Source organism: Danio rerio, chromosome 2 (genome assembly GCF_049306965.1).
Source record: "Danio rerio strain Tuebingen ecotype United States chromosome 2, GRCz12tu, whole genome shotgun sequence".
Taxonomy (NCBI): Eukaryota; Metazoa; Chordata; class Actinopteri; order Cypriniformes; family Danionidae; genus Danio; species Danio rerio.
The window spans coordinates 6349755-6370300 of NC_133177.1; the positions used below are offsets into that span (position 1 = coordinate 6349755).

Genomic DNA, 20546 nt, shown 5'->3' on the forward strand with positions numbered 1-20546 from the left:
GTCTACTTTTTATGGCAAGCAACTGCTACGGGAATTTTAAAACGTTCATTCCCGCTAAAATGTGAGTGCTGTTGAGCACGTTCTTAAATTTGCCATTGTGTTCATGTGATCAACAGAAATGAATGTGACTAGCGGTGAAGGTCATCAGTTCACCACTTTTAGTTCACCACTATTAAGCACAGATACTGGGACACTGGAGTATTTTGAAGTCACGTAGATCAGCTGATCTGTCTATAAGCTGACATACGAGTGATTAGCTGATAAATCAACTGATCTACGCGGCTTTAAAAGACCTTAGAGTCTATGTATCTGTGTTTGCACTTGGTGTAGAGTGGTAAACTGATGACCTTCACAGCCAGAGTCATTTCTGTTGAGCATGTGAACACAAAGGCCAATTAGTGGTGTTTAATAAAATGCACGGTGGTTCCAGTTGCTGGCTCAAGCTCCCGCTGATCTCCTGCTACAGACCATTTCAATGTGGTGACGTCATTGGCCCATGAACATTTCCTGCTTGTTATCAAACTACTTCATAACTGTGACAAGAGCAAATTCAATCATAACTTAATGTTAAAACAGCTATCATAACATTATTTATCAATATGTGGCACTTTTTGGATTTTCGGAAGCTATAGAAATTAAAAATGTAAAACAGGCAACACATTGAGACCATTGTTTTTGTTTACATCCCTCAAAATGGTCTATATGATATAAAATCATCTCCATATGATAAAACATTGTCTGATCTCTGCTTCGTATGCTTTTTTAAAATTAGAACGGTGCATGATCTGGTTTTAGGCTCAACACCGCATCATCTTCAAGCTCCAACATCACCTGATGGCAGGTGACCTCATCCTCGTCGGACAGCCCAAAGAAAATGAACTTGAAATCAGAGATTCTTCACTCGCTAAAGGCGGACATCTCTGAGGTGATTAATAACACGCTCAACAGTACTCAGATGTTAGCGGGAAATGGATGTATTTAAAATTTCAGTATCGAAAAGTACCGAATTCGATACTTTTAACAACACTACATCCAAGATGGTTGTTTTGGCAGAGAAAGCCCTTCAGTCTTATACAACAGCTCTCCGCTAACCTATAAAGTGCATATTCTGCATGATCTTATTCTATATCCTTAATCCTTTCTAATACCTAAACCTAACGTCCGCCTTAAGAACTATAAATAAGTGGCAAATGAGTAGTTTAACGAGGCGAAAATCACAGTTAATGGTTTGCTAATACCAAGAATTGTACCTTAAAATAAAGTGTGACCAAAAAGTGAATGTTTATTTGTACTAGGTGAATGTGTTACTGAAGCTTTTATTTTGGTGGTTGTGTGCTGCTCAGTAAGATCACCATTTTCATACAGCTGTTTTCCTCAAAGGTGGTGGAGAGGTCTGTGACCATTTCTTGTGCTACGATCTCTACCGCCTTTTTTTCTAGTCCGTTCCTTCTTACAAACGACTCACTGGCCAGCACTGCAGCGCCTGCTCCGTCTGACGTCGGGCTACAGAAAACAACATGACAAAACATTGTTTTTTTTTCTGGAAAGGAAAATGGTTTACAGTTAGAGTTTACAGTTTGACACCTGTCCCATTAGAGTTTTGAATCTGCTGTGTAGCTCCGCCTTCTTTTGAAAAGAGGGCTGGGAGCACAATCTCATATGAATTTAAAGCGACAGTCACCAAAATGACATGATTTGGATCTAGTCTAAAATGGGGAGCCTCAAAAAGTAAAACATTATTTGTGAAGTATTTTGAGCTGAAAATACACACTCAAGGGACATAAGAGACTTATATTATATCTTGTAAGTAGTGGCATAATGGATCCCCTTTAAATTGGGAACTTCTGAGAATATTCATAACCTAGCTAATTAGCTTGTCGACTTACCAGCACTGCAAGAGTGTGAGAAACTCAAAGACCATTGTGTTTTTGACTGTTTGGCGCCATCTTGTGAATGAACAATACAAAGGTTAGTCTAAGCTCCATGAAGCCAGTTTCGTTTCTGTCAGCATTGTGTTTTTGACTGTTTGGCGCCATCTTGTGAATGAATAATACATAGGTTAGTCTAAGCTCCATGAAGCCAGTTTCGTTTCTGTCAGCATTGTGTTTTTGACTGTTTGGCGCCATCTTGTGAATGAACAATACATAGGTTAGTCTAAGCTCCATGAAGCCAGTTTCGTTTCTGTCAGCATTGTGTTTTTGACTGTTTGGCGCCATCTTGTGAATGAAAAATACATAGGTTAGTCTAAGCTCCATGAAGCCAGTTTCGTTTCTGTCAGCATTGTGTTTTTGATTGTTTGGTGCCATCTTGTAACTGAATAATGAGCAGGTTAGTGTATACTCCAACAGCTTCACTCAGTTGTTTTCATTTCTGTCAGCTTTTCGTTTAATTAAAGAATGAATAACTTTTACAACTCGAAACAATGGTTTGTGTCATAATAGATCCCCTGTAAATTGGGAACTTCTGAGAATATTCATAACCTAGCTAATTAGCTTGTCAACTTACCAGCACTGCAAGAGCGTGAGGAACTCAAAGACCTTCCTGGAGTCAATGACCTGCTCCAGACTATATTCATCCTGGAACTGAGAGTATCTGAGGGTCAAAGTGGACCAGAAGAAAGAGATTCACACACTGAACAAGTCATCTGTTATAGAGTATGTGATATAGAAATGATTTCTTTTGCAGAGAGCAGTTGAATGCATTTTTTCATTTAGGGCAAACTCTCAGCAAAACTTACGGGTTATTGGTGGAATGCTTGTGGTTCTTCCAAGCAACTTTGGCAAAATGCTCTGGTTTTGTACCTAGATACAACAAAGTGCTTTTGTTAATAAAAGAGAATCTTAAAAGCTGCCTGCTGGGATCAATCTAAACTCAAATCAGCTACTCAGCACTTACCGTACTTCTCCATGTGTTCTCTGCCAGCGTTGCCAAACATCTGAGGTGCAGCCGGTACCGCCGCCAACCCATAACGGTTGATCATTACCTCCATGTGCTTGTCCATAGGGTTGGTTCTGTCCATGTACTGCAAACCCATGAGATAACATGAGGCTTCAACACGGCTTTCATAAAAGTGGTAAGCTTTTTAAGCTGAACGTGTACCTTTGAGGACAGTGAGCCTCTTTCCATTTTCTCAAAGCCCAAGGCAAGGACACAGTCAGCCAAACCTGAACGCAAGATTTAATGTTGTTATGGGGTATAATGAGTTACAGGGTAATGTGATTTTATTTAACATTTTAGAAAAGGCACATTTAAAATTTTACAAAATATTCTTATTTCAGGTAAATGCTGTACTTCTGAATTTTCCTATTAAAGGGATAGTTCACTAAAAATGAACATTTTATAAAGAATTTCCTTATTCTGTTGAACACAAAAGAAGATATTGATCATAAAAATGCTTTACGTTATAGAAATAAAGTGTATTTTTAATATATGGAAATTAAAAAAAAACACAACCTCACTATATTTTGATCTTTTTAAAAGATGTTAACCATACTTAAATGTTGTTTATTTATATATATATTTTGATTGAAATTGTGTTGTGTGTGAAGAAAACACAAGTTTTTTTTTATCTATATATCATCTATGTATTTATTTTTATCTATTACAAAATTGCATAATTAAAATCTTTTTTTTTTTAAAGTAGAGTTTAAAAGAAAAAAACAAAAAAAATAGACGGCACTCTAGGCTAGTTTATAACAGCAAACAGCACTGTAGGCTAAATTTTAACAGCAGACGGCTCTCCGAGCTAGTTTTTTTTACAGGAGATGGCACACCAGGCTAGTTTTTAACACCAGATGGTGCTCTAGGCGAGTTTATAACTCCAGACGGCACTCTATGCTAGTTTACAACAGCAGACGGTGCACTCTAGGCTAGTTTATAACAGCAGACGGTGCACTCTAGGCTAGTTTATAACAGCACACAGTGCACTCTAGGCTAGTTTATAACTGCAGACGACGCTCTTGGCTAGTTTATAACAGCAGATGGTGCTCTAGGCTAGTTTACAACAGCAGACGGTGCACTCTAGGCTAGTTTACAACAGCAGACGGTGCACTCTAGGCTAGTTTATAACTGCAGACGGCGCTCTAGGCTAGTTTATAACAGCAGACAGCGCTCTAGGCTAGTTTATAACAGCAGACGGCGCTCTAGGCTAGTTTATAACAGCAGACGGCGCTCTAGGCTAGTTTATAACAGCAGACGGCGCTCTAGGCTAGTTTATATACTGTAAGCTAGTTTATAACTGCAGACGACGCTCTTGGCTAGTTTATAACAGCAGACGGTGCACTCTAGGCTAGTTTATAACAGCACACGGTGCACTCTAGGCTAGTTTATAACTGCAGACGACGCTCTTGGCTAGTTTATAACAGCGGATGGTGCACACTAGGCTAGTTTATAACAGCAGACGGCGCTCTAGGCTAGTTTATAACAGCAGATAGCGCTCTAGGCTAGTTCATAACAGCAGACGGCGCTCTAGGCTAGTTTATAACAGCAGACAGCGCTCTAGGCTAGTTTATAACAGCAGACGGCGCTCTAGGCTAGTTTATAACAGCAGACGGTGCTCTAGGCTAGTTTATATACTGTAGGCTAGTTTATAACTGCAGACGATGCTCTTGGCTAGTCTACAACAGCAGACTGCACTCTAGGCTAGTTTATAACAGCAGACGGTGCACTCTAGGCTAGTTTATAACTGCAGACGACGCTCTTGGCTAGTTTATAACAGCAGACGGTGCACTCTAGGCTAGTTTATAACAGCAGACGGTGCACTCTAGGCTAGTTTATAACAGCAGACGGTGCACTCTAGGCTAGTTTATAACTGCAGACGACGCTCTTGGCTAGTTTAAAACAGCGGATGGTGCACATTAGGCTAGTTTATAACTGCAGATGGCGCTCTAGGCTAGTTTATAACAGCAGACGATGCTCTTGGCTAGTTTACAACAGCAGACGGCGCACTCTAGGCTAGTTTATAACTGCAGACGGCGCTCTAGGTTAGTTTATAACAGCAGACGGCACTCTAGGCTAGTTTATAACAACAGACGGCGCTCTAGGCTAGTTTATAACACCAGACGGTACTCTAGGCTAGTTTATAACTAGCTGTAGACGGCACTCTAGGCTAGTTTATAACCGCAGATGGCGTATACTAGGCTAGTTTATAACTGCAGAAGGTATTCTAGGCTAGTTTATAACCGCAGACTGCACTCTAGATTACTTTATAACAGCAGACAGTGCACACTAGGCCAATTTATAACCGCAGAATGCTCTCTAGGCTAGTTTATAACAGCAAACGGCGCTCTAGGCTAGTTTATAACAGCAGCCAGAGCACACCAGGCTAATTTATAACCGCAGAATGCGCTCTAGGCTAGTTTATAACAGCAAACGGCGCTCTAGGCTAGTTTATAACAGCAGACGGCGCACACTAGGCTAATTTATAACTGCAAAAGGCACACACTAGGCTAGTTTTTAACAGCAGATGCATGCTGGGCTAGTTTTGAACAGCAGATGCATGCTAGGCTAGTTTTAAACAGCAGATGATGATCTAGGTTAGTTTTAACAACAATTTTTCACCTCTAACAAAAAAATTGCAATTTTACTGATCTAGTAGTGTAGCAGGGGGATTATTCTGTCTTTAGCTGTGGCAGCAAACATCTTACCTCCCTGAATGAGCTGACGACCCATAAACAGTGCAGTGGAACCAGTAGAGCAGTTATTGTTGACATTAATTATGGGAATTCCTGACAGACCCAGACTGTGATAGATAGCCCTTTGGCCACACGTGGAGTCACCTGGAGAAACACAGACAATACTCAATTCAACACTGATGTCAGACAACATAATTATAATGCCAATGTGTGAGACATAATAGCCCATGTAATTAAATATGCCACATCCAGTATTGATGATAAGTCTGACATACCATATACATAGCCCACACATGCTTGCTGAATGGCACTGTACTTGATTCCAGCATCGGCCAGCGCTCTCTGCCCTGTAAAACAGCAGAAATGGTTCAGGAAGCAAACTAAATCAATAAATAATATTCTTTATGTTAGATATTTGACTCTTCTTTACCTGCTTCTTTGGCCATGTCTGGATAATCAATGTCTCTTGCACCAGGCTTTTCAAACTAAAAAAAGGACAGAAAAAGTACAGTACAATATGACTCTTTAGATTTCAATAGACAAATAAATATTTTACGTATAAAACTAAACCTCATAATATTGCAAGTTTCAACACAGCCTATATACAGCAGCACCTAATTTTTTTTTACACATTTTTTGATTTTTCCATAACATTTCTAGCTATAACTATTTTTTAATCACATGATTTTGCAGGTCAAACTAAATAAAATATACTATTTCTAAACACCCAAGTTGTGTTTTTATTTGTCCTAGTCCTCCTGTGAAAATTTAAATTCTTTTCAAAATATTTCCAGAGGGTTTAACGAAGAGAAGACTTTTTTATTTACAACATAACAGTTTTAACAATTATTATCCAACAACTCTTTATTTATTTTTTATGACAGCATCATGTGTATTTTTACTTGTTTTGTAAGATACTAGTATTACCCTACTGAAAAATCCAGCTTAAACCAGCCTAGGCTGGTTGGCTGGTCGACCAGGCTGGTTTTAGAGGGGTTTTGGCCATTGCCAGGCTGGTTTCCAGCCATTTCCAGCCTGGTCTTAGCTGGTCAGGCTGAGAGATGACCAGCTAAAACCAGCTTGACCAGCCTAGCCAGGCTGGGAGCCCAGCCAAAACCAGCTATTTCCAGCTTAAATCAGGCTGGTCAAGCTGGCTTTAGCTGGATTTACCAGGTCATTTTCCAGCCTGACCAGCTAAGACCAGGCTGGAAATAGCTAGAAACCAGCCTGGAAATGGCCAAAACCCCTCTAAAACCAGCCTGGTCGACCAGCTAAAACCAGCCAAGGCTGGTTTAAGCTGGATTTTTCAGAAGGGTAAGCTTAAAGTGCAATTTAGATTTTTAACTAGGTTAATTAGGAATCATTGGACAACAGTGATTTGTTCTTTAACCAATCTGGAAAAGTAATATTAAAAAAAAACTTAAGGAGCTAATAATGTTGGCCCAGGCCAATGGGTCAAAAAACTTTTTTATTCCAGCCAAACTAAAAGAAATCAGACTTTTTCACCAGTCATAAGGAACAATATATTAGCAAATACTGTGAAAATGCCATTGGTCTAAACAGCACTTGGGAAATATTTAAAAGGATATACATTTCACTTTTATAAGACATAACTTTTTATTTTGTTCAAAACAAGATTTAAAAAATACTTTACTGACACCAAGTGGAATACAAAGAAACCGTCAGAACAACATGAACCAAACGCAACACAAAAATATGAAATATCCTATTTACACTTTAAAATTGGGAGGGTGTTCTGTAAAATAAGACCTTATTCATCAATCTACTCCAATGTATGTGAACAGAGCTCTCTTTAGTATTCATCTAACGTTAAGTCTCCCATTCAGTGTCTTCCCGCCCTCCTTCTGAATTTTGCGCGTCATTAGATTGCAAACAACCCATACAGTATATTATTCACAAAGGTATGGAAGAAATATTAAGACACTATTTAATTAAACAGTGCTTAAACAAAGTACCGTCGAATTTACACACTGAGAACATTCAAGTCCAACATGGCGCAATGTTCCTTCCGCGTCAGTAGGGGTCACAATAATAATACTAATCACATCTATTCTTTCAGTGTTGGTTACAAGCTGTGCTTTGCTTTCAAGGCTGTTCTCAACCCTAGTTCACTGTCATAGTGTACAGTAACCTTTGACACGTTAAATCCAGGGTCATATTTGCAGATTAAAGTTATATCTTTGCTTTTCTGCGGAGTCTGAGGGACTTTGGCACTGTGCAGTTAACTTACAGTTGCTCAACACAGATCAGGCGTACAGTGAATCTCTGATAAGACACTTTAAAACATTGCATAACTCATTTTTATGGAGATTAAACACGTACTAAAACACAGAACACTGTACATCCATAACATTACATATATGCATGTAGCAATTATGCTAGTTACAGCTTCATAACAAAACATAAATGCTAACTCCGCTTATTTAATATTTCCTTTACGTTTATATAACGTTAGCTTATATAACACAGCTTTAAACTTTTAACTCCTGCATGTTTTCCAGTAATTTAGAAGCAGTTTGAGCTGAGCAGTTGTCAGTGCAATGTCATGTAATAGTTACCAGGAGCAAACTAAAGGTACACAATGACAGATCGCATACAAAACAATCGATGCTTACCTTCGTCATTCCCACTCCGATAACAAAAACCCTGTTTCTTAAAGCAGCCATCTTCAGGTTTGCAATGTGTCAGACCAGTTGGACTTCACCACAGTAAAGGAAGGAACGTTAACACAGCAGCTCAATATATAAACACTCCAACCAAACACTCGATGAAGCGCCGCCAGTGACACACAGATGGCGCTCTTTCCTCAAACAGCGACATGTCAAAGAGTAAGGGGAGCGTGCGGTTGGGTCTCCGGGCCTGCAGCTTCATACTATTGGCAACCCAACCGCACGCTCAGACCTGCTCGCTCAGACGGCTAGACCTACACTTCCAGACCTACACAGTGCCACCTGCTGTTTAAAAGATCGACTAACCTGATTTCAGCTGCTTCTAAATTGTAATTTAAACTATTTTTCTACTATAAAATATTAGGCTGTGATTGAATAGATTATTATATGAAATATTAAACGTACTAGATTTTTGATTTAATACAATAATTCTATTGTATTTTTATTAATTGTATTTGTAAATCTATATTGTTCAGTTGCTTCAATATTTTCAAACATTTGTTGTTGTTGTTTTTTTATCATTAAGGATTTATCACTGTTTCGTATTGAGTTGAGGGAATGAATATTATCTTCATATACAATAAATTTCTTCACATACAATTATAGTACTCTAGGTAATTTTCTCACAACCAACTTTATTTTTGTGTACTTTTTCATAAGGTCCTACAAGTCAAGTTGCAAACAATACATGGTAAAATGGTGAAAAATAATAATTGGAGTAATAATTATTTTTTTACGTAGAAACTAACATCAAATAAAATAAATACTTTACATTCTTATTGGGGAGATTTTTCATTTGTAGAGCAAAAAACTGGAAATATCTGCAGTCTTTGGTACACTGTATTAGTGTTGGCAGAGACCCACTTTTAATAAAAAAAATTGTTTTTAATTCACCTAATAGAGCTCATATTGTAAATTCTATGCAAATTTAATTGATATTTTGATTTCCAAAAAACATGTTTGTAATCATTAAATAACTTGTAAATAATTGATAAACTGTTATTGTGTTACTGTTATTGTCTTAGGTAGCACTCTTAGATAGATAATGCAGAAAAACGTACAGTAGACCTATACAGCACTAAAATATGTTACAAATAATAATTGCGCTATATATTATAGGCTGCATTTTATTTTAACTTTAAAGTTTTTGTTTTTTTTTTTGCCAGAAAACATTGCTAGAAAATTGTCCCAGAATGGTACAATAATAGATAAAATAAGAGCAAGCTGTAAATATCATAAAATAAGGCTCTTTTGACACAAATTTTGATCAAATCAAACACTGAAATAATTCTTTGTTAGTGTAATATTTTACACCACATTGATTTATGCCATAAAACTTGATAATTTTCAGGAATCGCTTTAATAATCAATAACCTTACTAGCGTTTCTGATGTTGCTACTTGCTAGAAAGTGCTGGTCTGAGTGTGCAGTTCTCCGTACCTGCCGCTTCACCCAACCCAACAGCAGGGGGCACTGTCTGGTCTGGAAGTGCAGGTCTGTGCGCGCAGGTCGGAGCGTGCAGTTGGGTCTCCGGGCCTGCAGCTTCATACTATTGATGTCAAAGGGAGATTTGCTGAGAAAAGGTTAAACAAAAGCACGTTGTTTTAGCATTTCACTTACTATGTTTAAAATGTGATATTGAGGATATCCTTTGTCAATTTTGTGGAAGTGATGTTGAATACTCGGCTTATATTCTTCAATTGCATCCACTTGTTTTGGGCTCATGATGTTGATATCCATGTTGAAATCCCTTTTGGTTATAAACAAGTGAATTTTGGTGTAACTACAGACGATTGTACACAGAGTTACCTGGTTAATAAGCTTTTATGCTTTGCAAAATTCTTCATTCCCTGCTAAAAAAAATCCAGCTTAAACCAGCCTAGGATGGTTGGCTGGTTTTAGCTGGACAGGCCGGGAGATGGCCAGTTAAAACCAGCTTGACCAGCTTAGCCAGACTGGGAGCCCAGCCAAACGACTGACACTTTAAGTCATGATCTTTAGCCTTTTTGTTAGAGCAACCAACTCCCATGCAGAGAGTCTCCGGTTCAATCCCAGCTCGGAGCGGCACTGGCACGATTACAATGTGAGCATTGTAATCCCCCACCTTTACAATTCATTCATTATTGAATCACCTGCGGTGATGCTCTTCAATCTAATGCTGTTGTGTTTGGATAAGCTAAGAACTAATATATTCCATTTACACTGATAACTTGATGAAATAAGCTTTAGTATTTGTCTTACCATATCAGCCTGAAATCATATTCCTTTACCATTCTGTATAATTGGCATTTCCTGAATAATTTCAATATTAATATTGTTTATCCTGCTTCAATCCCTACTCTTTATATCAAGAAATGCAAATACTCTCAAATGCGAAATACTCTTCTTGCCATAGCGGTCATCCCAGTCTTTATTTATTGTTAAACCAAGAGAATCACCAAATATTCATCTCCATCTCACAAAATAAGTGTACAAACTGAAGTGGGGTGTAGTGAACTTCAAACAGATCTTCATCCGGTTGTTCTTCAGTCTGACTCTTTTTTAGCATTTGACGAACTGATGTGTGACCTCATAGATACCCACAGACTCGCTGGCCTTCTCATCATAGTCCGTCCAGTCCTGTAACATAAACACAAGGGTGTTACACCCTGCTAAACTTACTGAAGGTATGATATGACTGAGAGAATGCTTACTTTCTCTTGCAGGTTGATTTCAGGGAACTGGGTGGACGTTTCTGCTCCGCTAGCAGCAAAACCAGCCTGTGGAGCAGGAAAGACATTTAGGTTTGGGGGAGATGGTAGGACTTATGCTGCATTTAACTTTATTTCATATATATATATATATATATATATATATATATATATATATATATATATATATATATATATATATATATATATATATATATATACAGGGCTTTACATTGACTTTTTTGATCACCAGCCACTGTGGCTAGTAGATTTCCAACATTACTAGCCACTTGCCGTTTTCACTAGCCACAATTTTGTTGTTTGTAAAATATATCTTATATAAATAAATGTGACTTTGACATGCTAAAATGGCTTGATTTTTATGTTGTGTTGTCCCAGATCAGCAGTTACTACACACAAATGGTTGGTTAATCTCATATTAAAGAAATGTTATTGTAAAGGATGATAATTAAACTATATTAACAAAAATAACTGTAAGCAAAGGAAAGCAGGTAAAAACATACCACGAGTGATAATGAAAGGATGATCACGTGCCTGAGCATAATTAAAACGAAAGCAGTGACTGCTGCTGTTGCTTACAAACACATATATTTTTCAATCTTGAGCTCTTAAAAGCAGCAGGACTGTGGGTACACGAGTATCGTTTTTTTGTCTAGCCTTTTTCAAATAGAACCGATCGCAAGTGAACGGAAAAAAGCGCAAGTAAACGGGAGCGCACGCGCACTTTTAACAGTCGTGCGCATCACATCACCTGTGTGTGCGAGTAATAATCCTCTCATACGGTATTCACCTGCTTTGTCTCGCGCGAACACAGTTATTGTTTTCAGTCGTGCTGTTTCTCGATTCTGAGATCACAATTGCATGTATATTGGGCCATCCTTATTGTCGAATACTACTTTAAGAAAACTACAATGTAAAAATTATTTCCAACCTGCCAAAGTGGCTAGTGGGAGTGGCTGTCCAACCCGCCATAGCTGCAATCTACCTCCATTTGGCGGGTTGGCGGGCGTTAATGTAAAGCCCTGTGTGTGTGTGTGTGTGTGTGTGTGTGTATATATATATATATATAGTCTTAAGAATAATACAGAGATTTTCAATCAGGTTTAGTTCAGGACTCTGAGCTGCCATTTCATTATTTTTATGCTTTCAGCTTTACCTTTCAACTGCTTTACCTGATGCTGCATTTACACTAGTGCATTTTTGTTTTAAAATGTCAGTTCAGAATTAAACACCCTGTAAAGATTGACATTATTAATGCGTTTCAGGCAGCCCGGTGGCTCAGTGGTTAGCACTGTTGCCTCACGGGAAGAAGGTCGCTGGTTTGAATCCCGGCATTTCTCTGTGAAGTTTGCATGTTCTCCCCATGTTGGCGTGGGTTTCCTCCGGCTTCCCCCACAGTCTATGCGCTTTAGGTGAATTGGGTAAACTAAACTGACCGTAGTGTCTGAGCATGTGTGTGTGTGTAAATGAGTCTGTATTAATGTTTCCCAGAACTGGGTTGCAGCTGAAAGGGCATCCTCTGCATATGCTGGAATAGTTTGCAGTTCATTCCGCTGTAGTGACCTCTGAAATAGAGACTAAGCCGAAGGAAAATGAATGAATGCATGAAAAATGATCTGTGTCCACACTACACAGCCTAAAACACAAACACACCACCTGGGCATGCCAGATTTAACCAGCATTCACACTTGCAGGCTACTGGTTGTTCAATAGTCACATGAGAGAGACTTGATGAATCAGGAATGTTTGTGTAAACTTTGCATTCTCAAATACATGTTGCCTCCTCTCTTGCTTTGTTGCAAGCCATAGTTTTTAATTATTATGTTTAAAATCATTATATTTTTGAACTCTTAAAACAAATGCGGCTCATTGCAGAGCTCGTTCTTTCATCGTAGTTGCCATAATAGCAAACAACATAATCAATGCATCTATGCTTGACCCTTTTTGACTTTAATCCCCACTTTTTTATGAAACAGCCCCCTGGTCAATGAACTGTGGAAGAGACTAAAGACGAAATGATCAAGACCACAGCACAGTGAGAGACTAGCGATGTCTGTGAGAGAATAGAGATGTGCTGACTAGTGAAATTTTGTTTGTAATCATTCGTCATGTTCATTCATTCATTCATTCATTTTCTTGTCGGCTTAGTCCCTTTATTAATCCGGGGTCGCCACAGCGGAAGTAACCGCCAACTTATCCAGCAAGTTTTTACGCAGCGGATGCCCTTCCAGCCGCAACCCATCTCTGGGAAACATACACACACCCATTCACACACACACTCATACACTACGGACAATTAAGCCTACCCAATTCACCTGTACCGCATGTCTTTGGACTGTGGGGGAAACCGGAGCAGCCGGAGGAAACCCACGCGAAGGCTCCACACAGAAACGCCTACTGAGGCGAGGTTCGAACCAGCGACCTTCTTGCTGTGAGGTGACAGCACTACCTACTGCACTACTGCCACGCCCATCATGTTCATGACCTCAAATATTATTTTTAGCTCCAATAATTACATCATTTCATTTGGATCAATCTCACCTGAGGTTGAAAATCGACTGGTTCCAGGCCTCGACACTCAAACTGCACCACTGTCTTAAACCTTTCACTGTCTTCTGCCTACAGGGAAATATACATACTAGTGTGACTGAGTGAAGAATAGAGTACACAACTGTAAATATTCATACACAATTGCATTCTTCACTTGGTACATTGTGTGTTTTGTTAAAGGGGTGGTCCAGAGTGTATTTGTAAGGTTTGGTTGTGTTAAAAAAAATGCAAAGCAATGTGTGCTTATAATTAATTTGTTGAAAAATCACATTATTTTTTCATATATCCTACTTTGATTATATACATCTACTCAGCTAACATGAAAACGACTGTCATTTTTCGTAGTTCCTCCCAAAGCCTGTCCTCAAGATGCTCTGATTGGTCAGCTAACATAATGTGCTGTGATTCGCGGATTGGCTCCACATCACCAGGAAGTGTCATGACCAGTCATCAGCATGCCCTGCTGTGTAAATACAGTCAGTGTAGCCGTGTCAGTCTAAATTAGACAGAAAATGAAGAGGAAACAGCTGAACCTTATGCCTGCTCTCTAAAATAAGATCTTACAAGTGTCTTTCATATATTTTCGGGTTATAAGCATGTGTGAGTGATATGAAACGTTTACATATCTTTAACGAGTTTGTTATTTGAGATGTAGAATGCAGGGAAAGCATCAGCATAGAGAGACACTGCAGCGCTGCAGAACATTGTGGGAGTTTACAGCGGTTTGACTGATAAATACGTACATTGTTTACATCCGTGTTTACAATCCTTGCTACAACACACCGTTAACGCTAGAAACTCTGCATATAATTGATCAATTTTAACAAATAAAACACTTACAGGTTGTGATTGGAGCTGCTCATCCTTTGAGGAGTTTTTAGCCGAGTCCAGCACCGAACTGGGAGACATTCTGGAAGCTCTCCTTTGACAAATGCTAGCTATATGTTTTTTATAACTCTCTGGAACATAATTGAAATTAAATTGTAAGCACTTCTGTCTTTGTGTCGTGTCCTTTGGAAGCCCAAATACAGAAACAGAAGAAGCTCGGTGGAAATAGCAGCGTTTGGACGACATTTTAGCTTTCTCTGCTATAACATTTCAGCGCCTCTGGCCACGCCCCTGGCTGTATAAGCATAACCTGAAGGGTTTATGACATCATTAACCCGGATGTATTTTTTGTAGTCTCCAAACTTCGTTCCCTGTAGGCTTTGCTGAGCTATCCCTGTAAAAGTCTCCCTTTTCAATGAACTTTGAGCGTCTTACATTCAGAGAGGTTGTTTATGTTCACACAGCTACGTTAGACATCAACTATAACATATCATATTGTAGTGAACCACCCCTTTAAATACTAAACAATACTCAAAATGAATGTGGCATGTCTTACATTGTAAGGTGTGATTGTGTCCTTCAGGATATCTGGAAACAGCAAGATCAAGTAAGCCCAAAAAGAGACATATTGACCCAACAAAATATGCATATTCATTCATTTTCCTTTGGCGTGGTGCCTTATTAATCAGGGGTCGCCCCAGCAGAATGTACCGCTAACTATTCCAGCATATGTTTCACGCAGCGCATGCCCTCCCAGCTGCAACCCAGTATTGAGAAACACCCATTTATATAAGATTTTGGTAAGTGCATTTACTACTTAGTATCCAGTCGACAACTTGAAGTTTACAGTATCCTCTATTTTTTCTTTGGGAATCGAACTCTGATTCAATTCACGGTCATACATCGTCTACACTACACTAAAACCAAGCTACATAAAATCTTTCCTTCCGTCTCACCAATGTGCGATAGATGCAACATAGCAGAGGACACGGTTGCTCATGCCTTTTGGCTCCGTCCCTTACCGAATAAATTCTGGACCAACATATTCGACATGTACTCCATCTTCTCCAAGACTTATAAAAGACCTTTTCTACCAGATCCCGAACTTGCCATTTTTGGCTTCTAACAAAATACATCTTCTCTCCCTCAAACAATGCAAGAGTCTTTAAAGCCAGGCATGGTCATAGCTAAAAGACTAGTGCTTAACAATAGGAGATCACCTTTACCCCGTTCATTTCAGAACTGGATTTGCGACATGATATATGCTACTCAGATGGAGAGACTCAGATTTTTAAGGACTAGCTCCATAAGAAAACGTTTGGCTGCTTGGGGTCAATTTGGAAAAAAAAAATCGATATATCAAAAGCAATCCAGTGACCCATCTGAGGTAAAATAACCCCCTCTAGTTTAGACTGAATATGCTGTAACTATGATGTGTTTTTGTTGTCTCTTTTCTTTTTTGTTTCCCTTTATATTGTCCATGGCCAATGACGACGAGCCAATGTTTGTTCTTGTGCTGTGCGTGTATACATACAGTTGAAGTCAGAATTAATAGCCCTCCTGAATTATTATCCCCCCCGTTTACTTTTTTCCCAATTTCTGTTTAACGGAGAGATTTTTTTCAACACATTTCTAAACATAATAGCTTTAATAACTCATTTCTAATAACTGATTTATTTTATCTTTGCCATGATGACAGTAAATAATATTTGACTAGATATTTTTCAAGACACTTCTATACCGCTTAAAGTGACATTTAAAGGCTTAACTAGGTTAATTGGGTTAAATAGGCAAGTTAGGGTAATTAGGCAAGTTATAGTATAATGATGGTTTGTTCTGTAGACTATCGAGAAAAAATTAGCTTAAAGGGGCTAATAATTTTGTCCCTAAAATGGTGTTTAAAAAATTAAAAACTGCTTTTATTCTAGCCGAAATAAAACAAATAAGACTTTCTCCAGAAGACAAAAATATTATCAGACATACTGTGAAAATTTCCTTGCTCTGTTAAACATCATTTGGAAAATATTTAAAAAATAAAAAGATTCTGATAATAATAATTTTATAATAATTCTGACTTCAACTGTATATATATATATATATGTATATAAGCTTAAAATAAAGTAATCAAAAACAACACTTGAGGTGAAACCTTTCATTAACGTTGTCCTTAAACTATTGAACAACACCCATTCTTGTCTTAAGATGCAGTGTTGACTACTGTATACTGGTTACCTATTGAGTTTTCCCGGGAACATAGTTTGCACTTCTGCACCATGCTAGCACTTCCTCGTCCTCCTTTGAGTGGCATACTGTCCTGAAGAGAGGAAAGAGCCGGTGTCCATTATACATAATACTATGATTCCAAAACTATTTAATCATTTTCTACATCCACCTTTTGCTAAGTCACAAAAGTATTGTGTATATATTAGTATCAACGAAAGTAAAAGTTGAATTAAAGATCAAATGGAAATGCAAAATTAAAAAGAAATGAAGATTTGGAGGGTGACACCATGGCTCTGTGGTTAGCATTGTCACCTCACAGCAAGAAAGTCGCTGCTTCCAGTCCTGGCTGGGCCAGTTGGCATTTCTGTGTGGAGTTTGCATGTTCTCCCCGTGTTGGTGTGTGTTTCCTCTGGGTGATTTGGTTTCCCCCACAGTCCAAACACATGCATTATAGGTAAAATTAATAAACTAAATTGGCTGTAATGTGAGTGACTGAGTGTGTATGGGGGTTTCCCAGTACTGCGTTGAGGTTGAAGGGCATCCGCTGTGTAAAACATTTGCTGGATAAGTTGGCGGTTCATTCCACAGTGGCAACCCCTAATTAATAAAGTTACTAAGCCGAAAAGAAAATGAATGAATGAAGACTTGGAACAATTTGAGGGCGAGTAAATTTTATTGACTAATGTTTTTTATTTTTCCTACACATTTTTTTTTGTGCGTTTATTTATTTTGTCATGTATATTTCTATTTTTGAATTATATATTTTTATTGAACTTATTCAAAAGTTAACAAAACAGAACATCGAAACTAAGCAACAAACTAAAGTAAAACACACAGTATATAAAAATAAATAGATAAAATAATAAAAAAATAATAAAAGGGAGGAGATACAGTATACCAAACCAACAAAGCAATGGGGAAAACTATTTTGACAAAACAAATCATGATGTACTGTTTTTATAAAATTCAAAAATGGATTCACAAAAATACCAATTATTCATTCATTTTCCTTTGGCTAAGTCCATTTATTCATCAGGGGACGCCACCGCAGAATGAACCGCCAACTATTCCAGCACATGTTTTACACAGCGGATGCCCTTCCAGCTGCAGCCAAGTACAGAGGAACACACTCATTCACACACATACACAACAGCCAATCTAGTTTATTCAATTTACCTATAGACATGTCTTTGGGAAACTGGAGCACCCGGAGGAAACCCACGCCAACACCGTGAGAACATGCACACTACACACAGAAATGCCAACTGACCCAGCTGGGACTTGAACCAGCGACCTTCTTGCTGTGAGGTGACAGTGCTAACCACTGAGCCACCGTGTCGCCTTGCTTATATGCATTTAAAGCTAATTGTTTACATGTAGTTACACTTTGCAACCTACCAGTAAAGTGATGTACTGCCATTTATCCGACACCTCGCCACAATTCCCACACTTCAGCTGAAAGAGTCAGTTCATTAAATCGCATGAACACATCAAACATTAACCAAACTATTAGTATTGTTCACAAAAACAAGACTCTGCATAAGCTTCTAAAAATCGACATTATATTTATGAAACATAAAAAGTTTCCATTAAAAAATACAGCTGATATACACTCCCTGGCCACTTTATTAGGTACACCTGTCCAACTGCTCGATTTTTAATCAGCAAATCACATGGTAGCAACTCAATGCATTTAGACATGGTCGAGACGATCTGCTGCAGTTCAAACCGAGCATCAGAATGGGGAGGAAGGTGATTTAAGTGACTTTGAACGTGGCATGGTTGTTGGTGCCAGACGTGCTGGTCTGAGTATTTCAGAAACTGCTGATCTACTAGGACTTTACAACCGAAGTCTGTAGAAGAAGAGCATCTCTAAATGACGCACAACACGTCCAACCTTGAGGCGGGTGGGCTACAGCAGCAGAAGACCACATTGAGTGTCACTCCTGTTAGCTAAGAACAAGAATCTGAGGTGACAATTCACACAGCCTCCCCAAAATTAGACAGTAGATGATTTGAAAAACATAGCCTGGTCTGATGGGTCTTGATTTCAGCTGCAACATTCGGATGATAGGATCAGAATTTGTCGACAACAATATCAAAGCATGAATCCATGCTTTTGTATCATCCTGCCTTGTATCAGCAGTTCAGGCTGGTAGTGTTGGTGTACTGCTCTGGGGGAAACTTTCTTGGCACACTTTGGGTCCATTAGTACCAGTTGAGCATCATGTCAACGCTACAGCCTACCTGAGTATTGTTGCTGACCATGTCCATCCCTTTATGAACACAGTGTACACATCTTCTGATGGCTACTTCCAGCAGGATAACGCACCATGTCAAAGCGTGAATCATCTCAGACTGGTTTCTTGAACATGACATTGAGTTCACTGTACTCAAATGGCCTACAAAGTCACCAGAGCTCAATCCAATAGAGCACCTTTGGGGTGTGGTGGAACAGGAGATTCACATCATGGATGTGCAGCCAACAAATCTGCAGCATCTGCATGATGCTATCATGTTATTATGGAGCAAAATCTCTGAGGAATATTTCCAGTACCTTGTTGAATCTATGCCACGAAGGATTAAGGCAGTTCTGAAGGCAAAATGGCATCTAACAGAGTACTAGTGTACCTAATAAAGTGGCCGGTGGGTCAACATACACCCTTGTGAATATATCCTACAGTAATCATCTATAGTGTTCTGAACCATACTATGGTAAAGTATTTTAATTACTATGTTGTGGCAATTCTATCGTTTGAAAAAAACAAAACCTGTAAATTCTATTGTAGTGCATCACATAATAGTTGTAGAAAACATTAACGCTTCAGTATTGGGTCATTTATTATGATATAGTTGTTGTAATACTACAATACACCACAGTTTACCGGTTTAAAACTAAAGTATACTACAGTACTAATTTTTTTAGTTCGCTATTATTAATACTACAAGTATGTTGAAGCATTCATTAGCATAACACAATGTTTTCCCTAAACCAAGGTCATTTTTTTAGCTTTTAGGGATTCGGTTTCCATATAAACATGAGCACAAATTTTGTACATTGTCTTTTCTTGACAGGATTAACACCCAGAAGTGCCGAGGTTTTTGTAAATAAATATAATAACAAATGCAGCTCGGGGACGCTCCTAATCAACTATTAAACGTTCTGGTATCTGGGACCCCTACTGAAAAAAACAGCTTAAACCAGCCTAGTGGTTGGCTGGTTTTAGAGGGGTTTTGGCCATTTCCAGCCTGGTCTTAGCTGGTCAGGCTAGGAGATGACCAACTAAAACCAGCTTGACTTAGCCAGGCTGGAAGCCCAGCCAAAACCAGCTATGTTCAGCTTAAACCAGGCTGGTCAAGCTGGTTTTAGCTTGTCATTTTCCAGCCTAAAAATGGTCAAAACCCCTCTAAAACCAGGCTGGTCAACCAGCTAAAACCAGCCAACCAGCCTAGGCTGGTTTAAGCTGGCTTTTTCAGCAGGGACCTCATTTATACATACTTTAATAAATGTATACAGTGTTCTACTTTACTATAGTATGGCTCAAAAACACTATATTATTACTCTAAACTACTACACCATGTTTTTAATTTGGGTGGTATTTTTAATGTCTGTCATAGTTCTGCACACATTAGCGACTTGAACACATCTACCTTTAAATACCAGCGGAAATCCTCCCCTTCGGGCCTTACGTTCGTAACATTCTCCAAAGTGGCTTTAAACTGCAGCCCAAACTTCTATAGGCAATAAAAGAAAGCATTATAAGAGAGATCTATCACTTATTATCTTTGAATTAAAACACATTTACAGCACACATACCCCCATGTTGAACTACGCTACGTCATTCACATGCGACGGATGCCGCTCAGCAGCGCCTCCCATCGGTCATGTCTGGTATTACACTCGTGAAACG

The 20546-nt window shown here is 38.7% G+C and overlaps 2 protein-coding genes across 6 annotated transcripts in view; both read right to left on the minus strand.

Annotated features, from left to right (window-relative positions):
• Positions 1–8411, minus strand: part of scp2a (sterol carrier protein 2a) — a 34937-nt gene extending 26526 nt beyond the window's left edge. Inside the window, exons 1-9 of one of the 2 annotated variants that reach the window (NM_200865.2) lie at positions 8270–8411; positions 6064–6118; positions 5909–5980; positions 5646–5777; positions 3100–3164; positions 2896–3022; positions 2738–2801; positions 2506–2592; positions 1353–1503 (exon numbers count right to left, since the gene is read on the minus strand). In NM_200865.2, coding sequence (NP_957159.1) covers positions 1353–1503; positions 2506–2592; positions 2738–2801; positions 2896–3022; positions 3100–3164; positions 5646–5777; positions 5909–5980; positions 6064–6118; positions 8270–8320 — 804 coding nt within the window. In that variant the 5' untranslated portion in view covers positions 8321–8411. Of the gene's footprint in view, positions 1–1352; positions 1504–1886; positions 2037–2505; positions 2593–2737; positions 2802–2895; positions 3023–3099; positions 3165–5645; positions 5778–5908; positions 5981–6063; positions 6119–8269 lie in introns of those variants that run through there. The other variant, XM_005163230.4, reaches the window with a different exon arrangement.
• Positions 8412–8670: 259 nt separating this feature from the next.
• czib (CXXC motif containing zinc binding protein) lies at positions 8671–20506 on the minus strand. 4 transcript variants are annotated; one of them, XR_012387533.1, is made up of 10 exons: positions 20453–20496; positions 20287–20370; positions 18034–18090; positions 16645–16726; positions 14969–15000; positions 13576–13653; positions 11017–11082; positions 10801–10942; positions 9944–10073; positions 8671–9872 (listed from the first exon to the last, which is right to left on the minus strand). XR_012387533.1 is itself a non-coding variant. In NM_001128685.2 (8 exons), the coding sequence occupies exons 1-8, from the start codon at positions 20456–20458 to the stop codon at positions 10865–10867; spliced, it is 483 nt and encodes a 160-aa protein (NP_001122157.1). In that variant the 5' UTR covers positions 20459–20506; the 3' UTR covers positions 10702–10864. The 4 variants fall into 4 exon arrangements, 2 of the variants coding, with proteins under 2 accessions (NP_001122157.1, XP_073773654.1); XR_012387534.1 differs by lacking the exon at positions 9944–10073 and having other exon boundaries at positions 9764–9872; NM_001128685.2 differs by lacking the exons at positions 8671–9872; positions 9944–10073 and having other exon boundaries at positions 10702–10942; positions 20453–20506.
• Positions 20507–20546: the final 40 nt, after the last annotated feature.

Bases quoted from the DNA above. Each gene is read 5' to 3' on its own strand.
- czib (NM_001128685.2), bottom strand. The intron at 18,091-20,286 runs GTAGATGTGTTC...TGACTCTTTCAG, and splicing joins ATTTCCGCTGGTATTTAAAG to CTGAAGTGTGGGAATTGTGG. The intron at 16,727-18,033 runs GTAGGTTGCAAA...TCCTCTCTTCAG, and splicing joins GGCAGTACATCACTTTACTG to GACAGTATGCCACTCAAAGG.